Source organism: Phyllostomus discolor, chromosome 7, assembly GCF_004126475.2.
Source record: "Phyllostomus discolor isolate MPI-MPIP mPhyDis1 chromosome 7, mPhyDis1.pri.v3, whole genome shotgun sequence".
Lineage (NCBI taxonomy): Eukaryota > Metazoa > Chordata > Mammalia > Chiroptera > Phyllostomidae > Phyllostomus > Phyllostomus discolor.
In genome coordinates, this window is record NC_040909.2 from 38,736,778 (window position 1) to 38,753,341 (window position 16,564).

Consider the following 16,564-nt stretch of genomic DNA (forward strand, 5'->3'; position numbering starts at 1 on the left):
CCCCCCTTTAGTCGTGTACATGTGTCATACTTATAAGTCCTTTAGCTTCTACATTTCCCATATTATTCTTACCCTCCCCCTATCTATTTTCAACCTACCATCTATGCTACTTATTCTCTGTACCTTTTTCCCCTCTCTCCTCCTCCCATTCCCCTGTTGCTAACCTACCATTTGATCTCCGTTTCTGTGGTTCTGTCCCTGTTCTAGTTGTTTTGCTTAGTTTCTTTTGGTTTTGCTTTAGGTGTGGTTGTTCATAATTGTGAGTTTGCTGTCCTTTTACTATACATGTTTTTTCTTTATCTTCTTTTTCTTAGATAAGTCCCTTTAACATTACATAAAATAAGGCCTTGGTGATGATGAACTCCTTTAACTTGACCTTATCTGAGAAGCACTCTATCTGCCCTTCCATTCTAAATGAAAGCTTTGCCGGATAGAGTAATCTGGGATATAGGTCCTTGTCTTTCATGACTTGGAATACTTCTTTCTAGCCCTTTCTTGCCTGTAAGGTCTCTTTTGAGAAATCAGCTGACAGTCTGATGGGAACTCCTTTGTAGGTTACTGTCCCCTTATCTCTTGCTGCTTCTAGAATTCTCTCCTTCGTTTTTACCTTGGCTAATGTAATTATGATGTGCCTTGGTGTGTTTCTTCTTGGGTCCAACTTCTTTGGGGCTCTCTGAGCTTCCTGGATTTCCTGGAAGTCTATTTCCTTTGCCAGATTGGGGAAGTTCTCCTTTATTATTTGTTCAAATATGTGTTCAATCTGTTGCTTTTTCTCTTCCCCTTCTGGTACCCCTATAATTCGGATGTTGGAACGTTCAAAGATGTCCTGGAGGTTCCTAAGCTTCTCCTCATTTTTTTGAATTCTTATTTCTCCATTCTTTCCTGTTTGGTTGTTTTTTTCTTCCTTGTGGTCCACTTTATTGTTTTGAGTCCCAGGTTCCTTCCCATCACTATTGGTTCTCCATGCATCTTCCTTCATCTCTTTTATGGTAACCTGCATTTTTTCATATAATTTGTGCCCAAAATCAACCAATTCTGTGAGCTTCCTGATCACCAGTGTTTTGAATTGTGCATCTGATAGATTGGCTATCTCTTGGTCGCTCAAAAGGATGAGTCCTGGGGCATTGATCTGTTCTTCTTTTTGACACATGTCTGTCTGTCTCTCTCTCTCTCTCTTTTTTTTGGTCTGGTCGCTCCTGTTACGGTGAGGGGCGGAGCCTTAGGTGTTCACTGGGGCTGGGCACCCCAGTCAGTAGATTGTGACGTTGTATGTGGGATTGGGGGTAGGGGCGGGAGGGAACAACGACAGTAGCTCCATTCTCCTGGGACCTCAGTCCCTTCTCTGGGATCCTGGGTTGTGCGCTCTGCCCTGGTCCACAATCGCCTCACTGGGTCCGCCAGCTGCCACTTGTGTACTCAGGGTCCACCCGCTGCGATCTTGTGCGCCCCAGATGCCTTACGTGCTCCCGGTTGCCTCATGTGCTCAGTTCTCCCTGGTCTCCCCACACCGCAACCCCGCGCCCGGCTGCTCCTCTCCGCCACTCCTACCGGTCTGGATGAACTGGTCTATTTCAACTTCTTGGCTGTCCGACTTCCATTCAGATAAATTCTCTGTCAGTTCTGGGTATTATTTTGCCTCTAAATTGCTTTTGTTCTAATCTTGGTTGTGCGTGGAGGTACGGTGCGTCCATCTATGCCTCCATCTTGCCGGAAGTCCATATCCTTATTTTTATAATGAAGAAACTGGTGTCAGTGGTTATGAAAATTGTACAGTTAGTAATAAGTAGGACAGTTATCCTACTCCAGTTCTCCATGATTACTTTGTACCACCCTGACTTTGATTTGAAAGATCCTAGTGTGTGAGGGGGGAGTTGGGTAGCACCAGTGAGATTTAAATGATTAGACATATGTAAGATTAAGATGTAATTTCCAAAGGGTTGATGAGTCCTGAGATTGGTGATCTCAGAGGTGATGTGGAACAGTGTCATATGTTAAGGTCAAAGGTATATCCATTTGATTAACTTGTAAGTCCCAGAAACAGCTAGATGTTAGGAAGCACAGTCGTATAATAGTTTCTCCTTGTGTCTGCTAGAGTCTTAGAAATTTTTGTTCAGGAAATGTGGGAAGACAGAACACTAGTGAGATAATGAAGTCAAGGTGGAAAGCAAAGGTAAGTACAAAAGGTCAAAATAATACTACAGTTGTAGAGATGGGGAGACTTTGCCTTGACTCATAAGGCAGTCACTTCTTAGAATTAATTCTCATATTCATATCCCTGAAGACCCTTTTCATCTTACCAGTAAGGTGTGTGTGGCTGATTTCTAAATGTCATGTAACTAAATATCTCTTGAGTGCTTCATAGCTCTGATCTCTCAGTCCCTTGCACTCTTCTTCTCTTTTTCATGGTCAAGTTGAGAAACATTATTATTTCGGAATATAAAATTAATAAATGAGAAAAAGAGTACAAGAAAGCAGAACAATTTTTATTCCTTGATTTATCCTGTGCCATTAACTTCTTAATTACAGGTACAAAGTTCAAGCTTTAGTTGTTATTAGACTTGCTTCTCTTTGATAGAGTTTAGCTGTTGGAGATACTGTCCTCTGGCACAGGGGAAGGAAAGAACTTTGAACACTAATTCTGATTTGTAAACTCTCAAGTTTTGCATAGAAATCCATGGTGATTTGTGTCTGTGAGAATAGATGTGTGATGGATGGATATGTGTATGGGAAAGGTAACTAATATAGAGGGTGTGGCAAAAATAGGGTTACAGTTGTGACTACATGAAACATGGAGTTTATTCTCAGATTATTAGTTATTGTATTTTCCTTATGAACAATTGCAAACCTACTTTTCCCCACCCTGTATATTGAACCTATGCTTTATGTGAGGTAGTCTGAAACACTTGAAGATGAAGTAAGAGTCTCAGAGGTCACAAAGGCCTGAGCTGTTTTGTTTATATATACTGTTCTACTTCTCAGAAAATGATGACAGAACTGAGATTCAGAAGATAGGACAGTTGAGTCGAGAAACATTATTTTAGAGAAAGGTAATGCTGTGTGCTAATTATGCATGCTCATGTGTGTGCGTGAATATTTAATAAATGATGGGGAGTAGGAAAAGAAGACCAAATATATGATTCTTAAATCTTGTTTACCTCTCTCCTATGTAGTAGTGTACAGGACTGGAGAATCTAAAATTAGACTAAGTTTCCAGCATCTTTCTTCTTTTACCGCTTTCTCCAACAAGGGGATGCCAGACTTCTCACCCCTTGTGAACATGGGACATTGAACCTATTTAGTTTGAAGGAAATCTGGAATTGGGAAAAAAAAATATTTATAGGCAGTTACTCCATGGAAGTTACAAGCTGATTGTCACACCCACTTCCCCATGACCTCAACCTTGTAGTGTGTGCTGACCAACTTCTGTCAAAAACCCAGGTTAAATCCTTGATATTTGGCACCAATATGCTAAGGGGAATGCTACCCCTCTGTCCCTTATACTCTCCCAGCCCTCTTTCAATATCAAATCAGATTATCAGAAAGCTGCAGGCCTGAACTGTGTTCATTTTGCTCCTGTAGAACCTCACTCACTGAACTATGATTTTATAATAAGCCCCTGAGTTTTGTTGTAGATGGAGGTAAGAATCATTGATGAACAATGTTTCTACATCTTTTGTAGAGGCCATTAAAGATTTCATTTGTTAGTCAGTTTTTCTTATATAAAAGTGCAAATTTCTTTTCCAATTAAGTGTGCTGATAAATTCTTAAGCACTTTTTAAACAACTAATGGAAAGGTACGGAGTATTTCCATTTTTGCTTTAGTTCCAGAAAATTCAAAAGAACTCAGTTGCAGTAAGTAGTCTTAGTTTATGTTTTTGATTCAATCATCTGTCACTCTCTCCCCCAATACATATTTTGTTTTTTAACTATAATTTTCATTGAGTTTATGAAACATACATAAATTTTACAGGCTATTTTTTGGAATAAGGTAGATTATTCATTAGTAACTGGTATTATACAGAATTGAGTGATAATATACAGAGGTCCATTCTAGGCCTCAATTTTCCTAGTGAATGTAGCACTTGAGCAGAAAAGTACCTTTTGTAATGTGTGTGCCATTAGAACTGAGGAGCAAAACATGGAAATTAATTTTTTTTTTTTTTTTGAGAAAGAGGTATAGTTCTAGAGTTTAGATCTTTTTTTCTTGGCTTAAGGCATCAATCATAGATCTATGGTTTCCAGCCTATAGGCTTAGATCCTTGCAACACAATAACTGTTTTGAGTAGTTCAAATGTCCCATATGTTTTTGTTTTTCAAAAAGTATTTATTAAAATTATATTCTGTCATTTGGGAGTTTGCATATTTTTAACTTTTAATATCACTGGTTATTAGATGATGTTAGGAAATTAAAGTAAAGCTTAGTAGGCTTGATGATAATATAATTATTTAGGAAACAGCCTCAAATTTTAGAGATATATGCTGATATCTTGGTGTGGAGTATCACATGTAATTTAAGTGATTTAGCTCTGTGTGTGTGTTTTTGTAAAAGTGAAGGAAATATGGTAGAAGGCTAACAGTGGTTGAATCTAGGTGGTTAGAGACATGGGTGTTAATAATAGCCTTTTTTCTTTGGGGGGGGGGTTTTACTATATATTTGAAATTTTTTATATTCGAAAGTTAAAAGAGAAAGGGCGCACATACTTAAAAGAGTGGTTATCAGTACTTAGTGCCGTCTTCATTTTTTAAAGGAGAAGTTTCATCACAGTAATTCAATCATGTAGACTTATTTTTGCCCAACATTACACTGCTAGCATTAAGAGATAAGTAACTAAAGTATTAGACAGTGGTGTGCTAAAATTACCACTGCGGTCTTTTCTTCTCTATAGCATAGCATTCTGGCAGACTACCTAGTGGATACAGATGTCCTGCCAGTCAACAGATGCAGAGGAGTCAGCAGTAGAATTAATAGTTTGTCATTCATGCTAGTAGATACAAAGTAAATATGGAGCATGTTATCTGCTCACGCTTCCTTGTAAGAGATTCACAGCCTCCATCCAGGTGACCTGCAGACTTCTGGATCATTTATAAGGTTAGAAAGACAGATTCCCAACTTCTGTCTCCACCAGGAGTTACATTAGAGATAACAGAACAAAGTATAGAATGAGTTACACTGGTTTCTGCTCTTGTCATAGTACACTATGTGAGTTCTGCAGACAGGAGCAAGACTAGATTGCTGAGTCTAGTCTTACTCTTCCCAAAGGTTTCAAGAGCACCTCCACATATTAGACCATATTCCCATCGTTGAGGAGAATCACTGCCAGACTACAATATGTGCCAAATAACCTGCTGTGTACTATGTTGTAGCAGATGATGTTGAGGAAAGCAGAAGGCTCATAGCTACAGCTCTCCTTGCTCATGAGAGCCTTACTTAGGATATAACAGAAGCTAGCCTGCTCATCAGCTTTTCCACACATGCTCGCATTCAGTCACTCTCTCATGTGCATACTTTTGAAATTTACTTAAACTTTCATAACCCCTGGTTCTCCTTCTTAAACAGTTTTTTGTTGTTGTGTATGTATGTGTGTACAAGTATATACCTGGGAATGTAAAATTACTGGATTTAACAGTATATTTATCTTCAGTTTAACAAAGCATTGCCAAATTGCTTCCAGAATGAGTGTACAAATTTAAACTCCCATCAACAATGCCTAGAAGTTTCCATTGCGCTGCATCTTTAACAGCCACTTGAAATTTTTGCCTGTGTGGGTGTGAAATGATACCTACACAGCTAGTTTTTTCATAGTGACTGGCTTATGTTGGTTGGGCATAGCTTATGAAAAATCATTGTTTGATTATGCAAACAGTGGGCTATTCTGAATGAAATGCTGCTTGCTGTTGAAATACTTTGTTTTCAGTAGTGTAAAAAAAACCCTTCTTTTAGGAATTTTAAGAAGAAAAACCAAGGTAATATACTTCCATAGGGCACTTTTGACTTCCAAATTCGTTATTCCATTCCCCTCTCCCACTGCCCCTGATTCTCTTAACTCTTCTGACCAATGATCAGTAAGGATATGAAGGAATGAGATGTCAGGATCTTTGTTGACAAATTACATCTGACAGCAGAATAAACCCACCTCTAATTAATAAGCTTCATGGTTTTATTGCTATCCTTTTGATTACTCCAATAATTAAACTTGAATCTGTTTCTTAGGAGCCAATATAAGAAAGCAGAGAATATTCCACTACTTAGTTTGTAGCCACTACCTTATAATTATCTGGTGACTTTTCTAGAAAAAAAATATTGTAAAGAATGTGTTATTTCATATATATTGCATTTAAATGATTGCTTCTTGAGTTGTATTCCAGTTATTTATTACTGTGTAATAAACCACCTCAACACTTACTGGCTTATTTGATTCTGGATAAGGTGAAGCGAGCACATTTTGCTTTGTCTCTCACATTAACTACAGCTATAAAACCTGGCATAGAGCAGCTATTTGAGGATTCAGAAAGGTAGATTGTAACAGATAGATTAGGAAAGAGCAGATTTTGAGGAACTGTGGAACTAAGGTTGAATTTATCATTTTTCCCTCTCTGGTGTCCCTAGGCCTGAATTCAGCACAGTTTAAAACCCAGAAGTGCAGATAGAGAACTGCAGGTCTGGTGCAAAGAATAAGAAAGGGATATTCTAATGTTCAGAGCAAAGTACAGAAACCTTTTACTTTTCTTTTTTCTTTCTATTCTCTCTGTTCTCTTCCACCATAAATCTCTAGCAGTTCTGTGGTGGCAGCACATTGGGGTTTGTCAGGAGCCTAAAGCGGTGAGGGCAGGGAACCTTTCTGTCTGATTAGTGGAGCTTTGATACCAAAAAAGGTAGAATGAACCCCCAACTGTTTTTTTTTTTCTTTCTCCTTCAGCTGCTTGACTCTAGATACAGGCATTATTATGGAAACTGTATAGCAATCAAGTAAATAAAGCCCCAGCTTTCTGGCTTGACAGTAAAGGGGAACCCTAGAAAACTAGAGAATAACTGGGGAGATTGTGAGAAGGAGGAACATGGGAAGTAAACTCTTTAAATTTTGTTACGAACTCCTTGGCTTACTTATGTGATGTGCATGCACAAGACCAGCCCCAAATAGTATACCTACTCTTCAAAAAATGAAGTGTGGATCACCCTACTGCCCAAGTACCCATCTGGCAACAGGGTGGTGCACCTGTGGGACAGGTCCAAATAGCACTGCAAAAGTTCTGTAAACTTAACTGAATTTCAAGAACCACAGTCCACAGAAGGCCAGTTAGAAATTACGGCCTAAAGAGAACTGGTTTGACTGCCTGCTAAAATAAAAACTCTCCATAGAATTTTAAGATAAAACAATAAAACATTACTTGGTGCACAAGGATAAAGTCAAAGATGCTAGTGCCAAGAAAACAGACATAAGTATATGGCAAAGACTCTAAAGCAGTTATCATCAAAATGTTCTAGCAAGTAAGGGTAAACATTCTTGAAATAAAAGAAAGAATGTTTCAACAAAGAAATAAGGGATATAAAGAACCAAGTGGGAATTGTAGATCTGAAAAATACAGTAACTGAAAAAGAATTCACTGGATGGGATCAGTAGCAGAAAAGAAGAGAGAAGAGTCAATGAACATGAAGATAAAGAGTAATTGTCCAATCTGTGGGGAAAAAAATAGAAAAAAACTGTTGAAGAGAAACTTAGCAACTTGTGGGGCAATTACAAAGGTCTAACATTTATGTCATCAGAGTTACAGAATGAGAGGTAAAGGAATGGAACAGAAAATTGATTTGAAAAATAATACTTGGAAACTCCTCTGATTTGGCAAATGAGGTAAGCCTATAGATTCAGAAAGCCCTACACAGGATAAAGACAAACCTACACCCAAACATACTGTAACTAAAATGATTGTAACACCAAAAGTAAAGACAAAGAAAATATTTGAAAACAGGAAGAAGTGCCGCAGTGCTTACATAAAAACAGTCATTCAAACGATTACATATTTCTCATCAGAAATCTTGGAGAACAGAAGGAAGTAGAATCACATTTTTAAAGTGGTAGGAGGAAGGGACAGGACATCAGCTTAGGTTTATATCCAGCAAAAAATATACTTTAGGGATGAGGGTAAAATAAAGATATTCTCAGGTGAAGGAAAACTAAACTAATTTGTGGCCAGTAGACTATCCTATAAATTGCTAAAGCAAGTTCTTAGGACAGAAGGAAAAGTAATCAGGAATAAAGGAAGAGCAACAGAAATTGTTAATATCTGAGTGAATATTTACATTTCTCTTGAATTCCTCAACTGACAGTTGAAAGCAAAAAATTATAACACTGTTGATAGGATTATGTGATACATAAGGAGGGAGGGTTAAAGAACTTATAATGGTGATAAGGTTTGTATCTTCCATTCAAAGTGATAAAAATAACGATTCTACATCTTTGAAAGTTAAACACATATATTGTGATCCCTAGAGCAACCACTTAAAAATTTTCATTAAAAATATAGTAAAAAACACAATAGATAAATTAAAATGAAATCCTTTAAAAAAAAGTTCAAGTAATCCAGCAGAGGCAGGAAAGGAGAAAAACCTCTGTCCTTATTTTCTGTCATTCCCTCTCTTATCCATTCAGCCTCCTTGGCATGCCTTGTTCACACCAAACCCATTCCTATCTCAGGGCCCTTGAACTTGATATCTCTCTCTGGAATGCCCTTCTGGTTTTATTCAGATCTCTGTTCAAATGTCATTTTTTTATCAGAGAAATCCTATCATCCTCTGTCCCTTTTATTCTGCTCTATTTTTCTTCATCACCAATGAATATATTAATATTTATTATATTTGTTTATTGACTGTCTTTACCAGCTAGAATATAAGGCTTAATCTGTATGTTCTCTGATGTTTTTCTAGAGCCCAGAACAGTGCCTTAAATTACTGACTAAACAGCTCAGCTCAAGTTCTTCCTTTAACTTTGAAGCTTCTTCCAATGCATAGTAATATACTTTCCTCACTTTTTCTGAATATATTATAGGTACTCATGTTCTGTCTCATGTGATAAGAGTTCTATCTTTAAAGAATAGAGCTATGAGCTATATAGTGTGGCTTTCCATCTCAGACCTGCCATGTAGCCATAGAACTCTGGCCACGTTACTAACCTCTCTATATTCCATTTCTTTGTATGTAAAATGGCACTGATGGGTAGTTCAGTGACTGGAAGACAGAGGAGACAGAATGGGAACAGTGGGGCAGGGACCTGATCATTATTCCCTTTGTGTAGTGACATGGTTGTTTGGACTTTTTCACATAAGTAACAGAGAGCTTTGACAGACTTTTTTTCTTTTTTTTTAAGCAGTTGTATGACAGGATAAATTTTCAGTTCACATAAAATTTGAACTTACAAGTTTACCTTTCTGTTGTGCTGTCATGGAGTTTTTGTTTCATTTCCATATCCTGTATTTACTGCTGTTTCACAGCTAAATTTTATTTGTTAAAAAGATTGGATCACTTTTGGTCTAGAGTATATGGTAACTTTTATAATATAAGGGTAACCACAAAAGTCATGGAATAATCTTCATTGCCCTATGTTTTTCTCTTGGCAGAAATTTCATGTTCTGGTTCCTTTTCCTATTTAGGACCTTTTTAGGGTTTCCCTAATTTCAAGGAAGAATTTCCACTAGTACATTTACATACTTTCTTGGTGATCTAAAAAGAAACAATAATGTACATTAGGTTTGTTGGCAAACTTTGCCTTTTGGATACATGTGAGAAATGAGATTATTTATTGTATCTTCAGTTCTGGCATGTCTGTTGCCAAACATATTTTTTAAGACTATTCTCCCAGCTCTATTGTAAAGGCACAGAACGTTTGGGGTTCATTAGCTAAGTCACAGTGGCTGGAAGACTGTGTCTCATCTCAGATTAGAATCCGTATATTATATATGATACAAATCAAATTAACCAAGTTCTTCAAATTTTTTATTTCCTGTTTATTTCCTCCAGACACAAAATAGATTCAGGGAGAAAGGTTATTTCCTAACTTCTAATATTTTGAGCTGCCTATGTTTGGGATTCAAACTATTTTTGGTGCTTATTGCTTAACTAGGCTGAAGATCACCTCATGTGACAGCAGAGATCTCTTGTTTTGGAATTGCCATTACTTTCTAGAACAGCCATTCTGTACAGCGGCCAATATGCCCTGGATCCTCCTGCTTCATATTACAGAGATACTGCTTTGTCAGGGTAGAATTCAGCCTCACAGGGCTGGAGTCAGTCTCTGCTGACCTCCTGCCACAGTACAGCATGTTCAAATCTGGGAGAAACCCGAGGGTTATTCGGCATATTCCTCCTCCTTCTTCCTCACAAGCATGGAACCCTCACTCTCTTCGGAAACCGTATGTTGTATATGTGTGTGTATCTGTCTTTTTTCTTTAATCTCTTACTTAATGCTATAATTCTACAGCTTTAAGTGGGGGCTGGTTGAATAGACAGACATAGGAAATGCTTTGAGCTGCTGAAACTTAGCATTTTTCAGCAGTAGATTTCAGCAACGGGCATGTGCTATTTTTGGACTGACTCATGTGAAGTTGAAATAATCGAGAAGCATGCTGTGTGTTTCCTAATAGTTCATTTTACCCATAGCTATTTGGACAGAATGTACAGAGTAGATCTTTGGCTGTGTGGGCATGCTCAGATCATACTGGACTGTCCCGACTCTCCTGTATGATGAGCTGCTTCAGTGCAGAGTCCGTGTTATCCTCACCAGGCTAAATAGTTATCAGAAAATAAGTGTTTTCTTCAAGGAACAAAAGAGTTTCGTTTGGCTTTTGCAGCTTGGGAAAGTTTGGGTTAAATCTGAGGGTGCCAGGCATGGAGAACAAATAAGACTTTGGATTAGCGCCATTTGAAATATTTCTCTCATTACAAAGAGGTTCTTACCATTGAGCTACTAGTTTTCGGTGTATTTTTCCCAAAGATTTGGCAGTTTTCTGAATTGTAAAGCGTATGCATATATCTCAGTGCTGTATGTCTCCAGATCAGCAAAACAGGTCCCAGAGATACAACTGAATAGGGGATAATCCAACTTCATGCAACATAACCACCATCCTCATATTTCATTCATATTCTTGAGTAGATAACAGCCTAAAGCTGATTTTACCATGCTTTTTAGAGTTGATTTTATAAATGATGCATACATATTTCTAAGAGATAAATGCTAAAGCAAAGCAGATTCTTTATAGTTTGACCTGATTCTAAAATTAATGTACATTAATGTTGTTTGCTATTAAGCCCTTAGATTTAAGATCCAAACAGATTTTTTTACTCTGAAGTTTGATATTAAATTACTCTCTTATCCGTTGTGGTTGATAATTTAAATGCCAACTTTGTTAACAGATTTGTGCCTCTGATATGTACCCTTTTTTCTGTTGTTTGTTCCGTCCATGTCTTGGATTTTTAAATCATAGCACATCTCTGCTTATTCTGAGGTTATAAAAAGTCAGTTTACTTATCTATGTTTTATTAAGAATGCTAGCCCAGGTTGAATGAGGTGATCAGAAGGAAAGAATTCTTAGGAGAGCACTAAAAGGATATTGGGGTAGAGACTGATAGTAAAACAGAAGTTAACTCTTTTTCTCCATTATTGACAGTCCAAAGGGAGGGGGAAAATATAAAACATTCTTTAAACATTCTTAGTTGATTTTATTTTTTCTCCATTGATTGCATTAATTCATGAGAAGATAAATTTGCTTTAAAAAAAAATCCTTAGTGCCTGAGTAAATGATTGTAGACTAAGCTGTTTCCTTGCTTCCCTCCCCACATCTCTCTTGCTCAAATTGTTATCAACTCTGGTGAACTAAAATACTCTCATTGAAACAATGTTTAAAATGTTCAGAAATGACATACTGCCTCCAGCATCTAGAGTTCTTAAAAGACTATCAAGTATACCAAACTGCTCTGGATTGAGGTTCACCTGTGTCCTCTTTGTATGAAATTGCAACATGCTTTGTGAAGAGTTCATTTAAACTACAGAATGACCATTTTGAAGAAACACTCAAGAAGAGAAAATGTATCCGATTCTAGGAAATGAGAGTTTTAGAAAAGTGGAACACTATAGAACCCATTTTATTAATACTGAACATATCTATATTTTAATTTTTTAATTTATCAGTTTTAGAGAGAGAGAGGAAGAGACAGAGAAATATCAATTTGTTGTTTCACTCTTATATGCATTCATTGGTTGATTCTTGTATGTGCCCTGGCTGGGGATTAAACCCACAACCTTGGCATATTGGGACAACACTCTTAACTAACTGAGCTACCTGGCCAGGGACATATCTATATTTTAAATACATAAGATTATAATATCCCCAGATGTGGACCAGTTCTAAAAATAAGTAATTCCTTTTACCCTTCCATAATAACCCTGCAACATCACATATATGTTAGTTATGTTTGTAATGCACACATTCCAGATATTTCCTTGTCAATGTTGACATTGCCTAGGTTTTCTGTATAAATGCCCAGCATTTACAATGGCAATTTAGAAAATGAATGTGTAGTCACTTGGTCATTTATAGATGCTGCGTCTTTTGAATAAGTGTTATTTACATTGGGTTGTCACTTTATTCAACAGTGTACTTTTGAAAGATAAAACTCCCCTCACATCTAAACCTTCAGACTGCTGCTTGACCTAAATCTTATCATTCTATAGGGCTCAGAGTATCAAATCCCATGGGAACAATGTGAAAGTCTGCCACATTATTTTGTAATTGTAAGATTTCTTTTTAATTGAATTCCATTCAAAAGAAATAGCTCTAGCCCTGGCCATTGTGACTCAGTTGGTTGGATGTCACCCCACAGACCAGAAGGTCGCAGGTTCGATTCTTGGTCAGGACGCATGCCTGGGTTGTAGGTTCAGTCCTCAGTTGGTTCTCCCCTCTCTAAAATCAATACAAGGGAAAAAAATTTAAGGTTTTATTTATTTACTTTTATTTATTAAAATTTAAGGTTTTATTGTATTAAGGTTGAGGGGGAGGGAGAGAGAAAGAGAGGGAGAGAAACATCAATGTGCAAGAGATACATTGACAAGTTGCCCCTTGCCTGCCCACAACTAGGGACCTGGCCCATAACTCAGGCATGTGCCCTGGCTGGGAATCAAACCAGCGACCCTTTGGTTCAAAGGCCAGCACTCAATCCACTGAACCACACCAGCCAGGGTTGAAAATAATTTTTTTAGATGTGTCTCCCTCCTTTGGTTGGAGCCCACATTCCATGGATGGATGGACGGACGGACGGACGGATGGGAAGAAGGAAGGAAGGAAGGGGCTAGAATAGTGATTTGATGAGAAGTATACAACACTACATCAAGAGACTGTTTCAAGTTGTAATGTTTCCCTACTTCCAGTGCTCAAAATGCCTTCAACTCCTCTTTAAAATCAGTGAACTCATGTAAATGTATTACCATATATCCCTAAAGAGTGATGGAGGGAAAAAGGGCAAGAACTCCAACGTAAAACTTAAAAGCATTTTGTCATAGATTAGTTTAATTCATATCAGAAATGAATAAATGCCAGCTCCAATACATTCTGTCTGAAACAGAGGGTAGTATAAACCAATCATTTGTTCATTGAACAAATTTTTGAGTCTGTTCTATATTGGGGTTTAGAGTTTGAAATGGGCTTAAATCATTGTATAATACAGACCTATTCTTTGCCCTCATGCAGCTAACATTCTAGTTGGGGAAGATGACAACAAATATAAGCCTAATGAACTGTGAAATATGTTAGAGAAGGATGGGCTATACAAATAACAAAGCTGAGTAAAGGAGCTTGGAAGTGGTAGGGGTAGACTGCCATTTTTAATGTGATAGTAAGTGTAAGCCTCATTTAAAAAAAAACAACACTTGAGGAAATGCTTGAAAGACAAAGTAGGAAAATTTGAAATGTATAAGCCTAGATTATGCCCTTTAATTCTCACTTGCTCTTAATGAAAAGTGTGGTTGTTTGAAGTCTGAGTATAAGTAGAGTATACACACACTGTTTAGTTTGATATTTGGGTGGGACAGTATTTTATGTTCAGTGGAAATTTGTGAGGAAAGATTTATAAAGGATCATTTCTGGGAAGTGTAGAAGCCTAATTCAAGTTGTCTTTTCTTTTTCCTGGTGGTTCCCCATGCACATTGCCTAATTTGAAAAATCAAGGCATGTTTTAATTATGCTCTGATTCTAACTTCAGGGAAGAGATTCTTAAGGAAATTCAAAGAAGTTCACAGGAATATGTATGATCAAGTTACCTATCAAACCATTGTCAAGTTTGCCTTATCCATAATTAAAGGAGTGCAGTTGATAACTAACATGAGATCTTATTTTCCTTATCAGATAAATTAAAATACAAAGGTGTGATACTTAGTGCTGGCACAGTCTTTCACCTGCACTATTGATAGTAGTGTAAATTGCTATAATTTCTGGAGGGCAATTTGGTAATCTCGATCAAAGTGTAAAACAGATATACTCTGTGATACACTGCTAGGAATTTATATTATAAATATTCCAGTATATTCACAGAAGTTTTCCAAGATAAACATAAATGTTATAGAATTGTTTGCAATTTCAAAAAGGGAAGAATTTATTTTTGATGCCTAATTGAAGTTCAATACCTTTGTCATCCCTCTCTCCCGCCAAAGATAGTACAACCTTCTTCCTTGCTGAGGAACTGGGTCCCATATTACCCTCTTTTATGGTTATCAAGTGGGTTTGCAGGAAATTTTTTACCTTTTCTAGAGATAAAGACTTTTCATTTATTCTCCTAATTGCTGTCACTGGTCATATTCAGAGTGAAAGATCTAATACCCGAGATGATTCTCACAAAAGAGCTATTAGGAACAGAATGAGCAACAGTAGGAAGCTACTTATTTAAAAACAAATCTTTAAGAAGTAAACATTATTAGTATGTGAGAATGAAATGGGGAGTGGATAATCTAGAGAAAGTTTACCATAACTCTGCATCTATAGTAATTCTTTTAATTTCTAAAATCTCCGTTTTCATTTTGAAGAACAAAACTGCCAACTAGGTCACAAAATTTAAGAGGAAGATAGAATTTTTTTAAAGATTTTATTTATTTATTTTTAGAGAGGGAAGGAAGGGAGATAGAGAAAAACATCAATGTGAGGTTGCTGTGGGTCATGGCCTGCAGCCCAGGCATGTACCCTGACTGGGAATCAAACCTGCGACACTTTGGTTCGCAGCCCACACTCAATCCACTGAGCTACGCCAGCCAGGGCTAATTTTTATTGCATACTTATTTCTAAAATAATGCTGCTTTTACATTCTGCATCATTGCATTTACACTTATCATACATTTTAGTATAACTATTTTTTAATCAAATATAAGTTCTTTTATGAAACAATCCAATTTTTGCCTGTTTAATCTTATTTACCCCGGTACAAGCTGTGGTGAATTGCTTGACTCAGTGTTATTCTCCATTGAATTAATTTTTAAAATATTTTATTTATTTTATTTTTTAGACAGAGGGGAAGGGAGGGAGAAAGAGAGGGAGAGAAACATTAATGTGTAGTTGCCTCTCGTGTGCCCCCTACTGGTGACCTGGCCTGCAACCCAGGCATGTGCCCTGACTGGGAATCAAACTGGCAACCCTTTGGTTCACAGGTCAGTGCTTAGTCCACTGAGCCACACCAGCCAGGGTTCCAAATTAATTATATGCCAAATTACCCTTGAGTTTTGGAGCTGGGTAAGGAGAAATAGGAAGGAAATTCAAGTCAGGATATCCAGGGGCATCTGTTCATACCTCAAACAATGAACAAGATCTAAAGAACTACATTCAATTAATTCATTTGGGGTATAAAAGCTGGGTTAGAGTAAGCAAAAATGTTGTTGGTTCTCACTGACCAGATTCTTTTTGAAGATTTTATTTATTTATTTTAGAGAGAGAGGAAAGAGAAAGCAAGGGAGAGAAACATAGATCAGTAGCCTCTTGCATGCCCCCAAATGGGTACTGGGCAGCAACCCAGGCATGTGCCCTGACCAGGAATTGAACTGACAACCTTTTAGTCTGCAGGCCTTCGCTCAGTCCACTGAGACACACCAGCAGGCATAGCATATCTTAATGTACATGAGATTAACAACTGGGGCCTACCAATTAATAAATTGAAATTTTAAATCAGTAAAAAATGATATTACTGTATGGTATATATGTGTGTATACTTTTAACATTTACTTGATGATCTAAAGTTTCCCAAACATTGTCTTAAGGTAAAACTGTGATACTTAAATTTAGTTTTTTCATTAATGTTAAAATTAGGTGTAGAAAGGTATTTTCTAGGTACTGTTAATTCTTGGAAAACAGACACATTTTCAGTCTCCTTAGCACTAAATTGTTACCATTAAAGACCAGTGGTGTTAGGAGTACATAAATAAGCACGAAAGGGCCCCCCCCCCCCCCCAAAAAAAAACTGGAATTACCTTTTGGAGGGCAGGCCCATGTAGTACAGGCTTCTCCCACTAGGTGAGTGTTCCTAGGAACCCATCTGTATCAGTGT

At 37.3% G+C, this 16,564-nt stretch overlaps 1 protein-coding gene across 7 annotated transcripts in view; it reads left to right on the plus strand.

Moving 5' to 3' along the window:
- TMCC1 (transmembrane and coiled-coil domain family 1) overlaps positions 1 to 16,564 on the plus strand; it is a 194,901-nt gene that overhangs the window by 123,893 nt on the left and 54,444 nt on the right. Inside the window, exon 1 of one of the 7 annotated variants that reach the window (XM_028517821.2) lies at positions 9,101 to 10,416. The exons of 5 other annotated variants lie outside the window; for them this stretch is intronic. In XM_028517821.2, coding sequence (XP_028373622.1) covers positions 10,375 to 10,416 — 42 coding nt within the window. In that variant the 5' untranslated portion in view covers positions 9,101 to 10,374. Of the gene's footprint in view, positions 1 to 9,100; positions 10,417 to 16,564 lie in introns of those variants that run through there. One more of the 7 variants, XM_028517823.2, reaches the window with a different exon arrangement.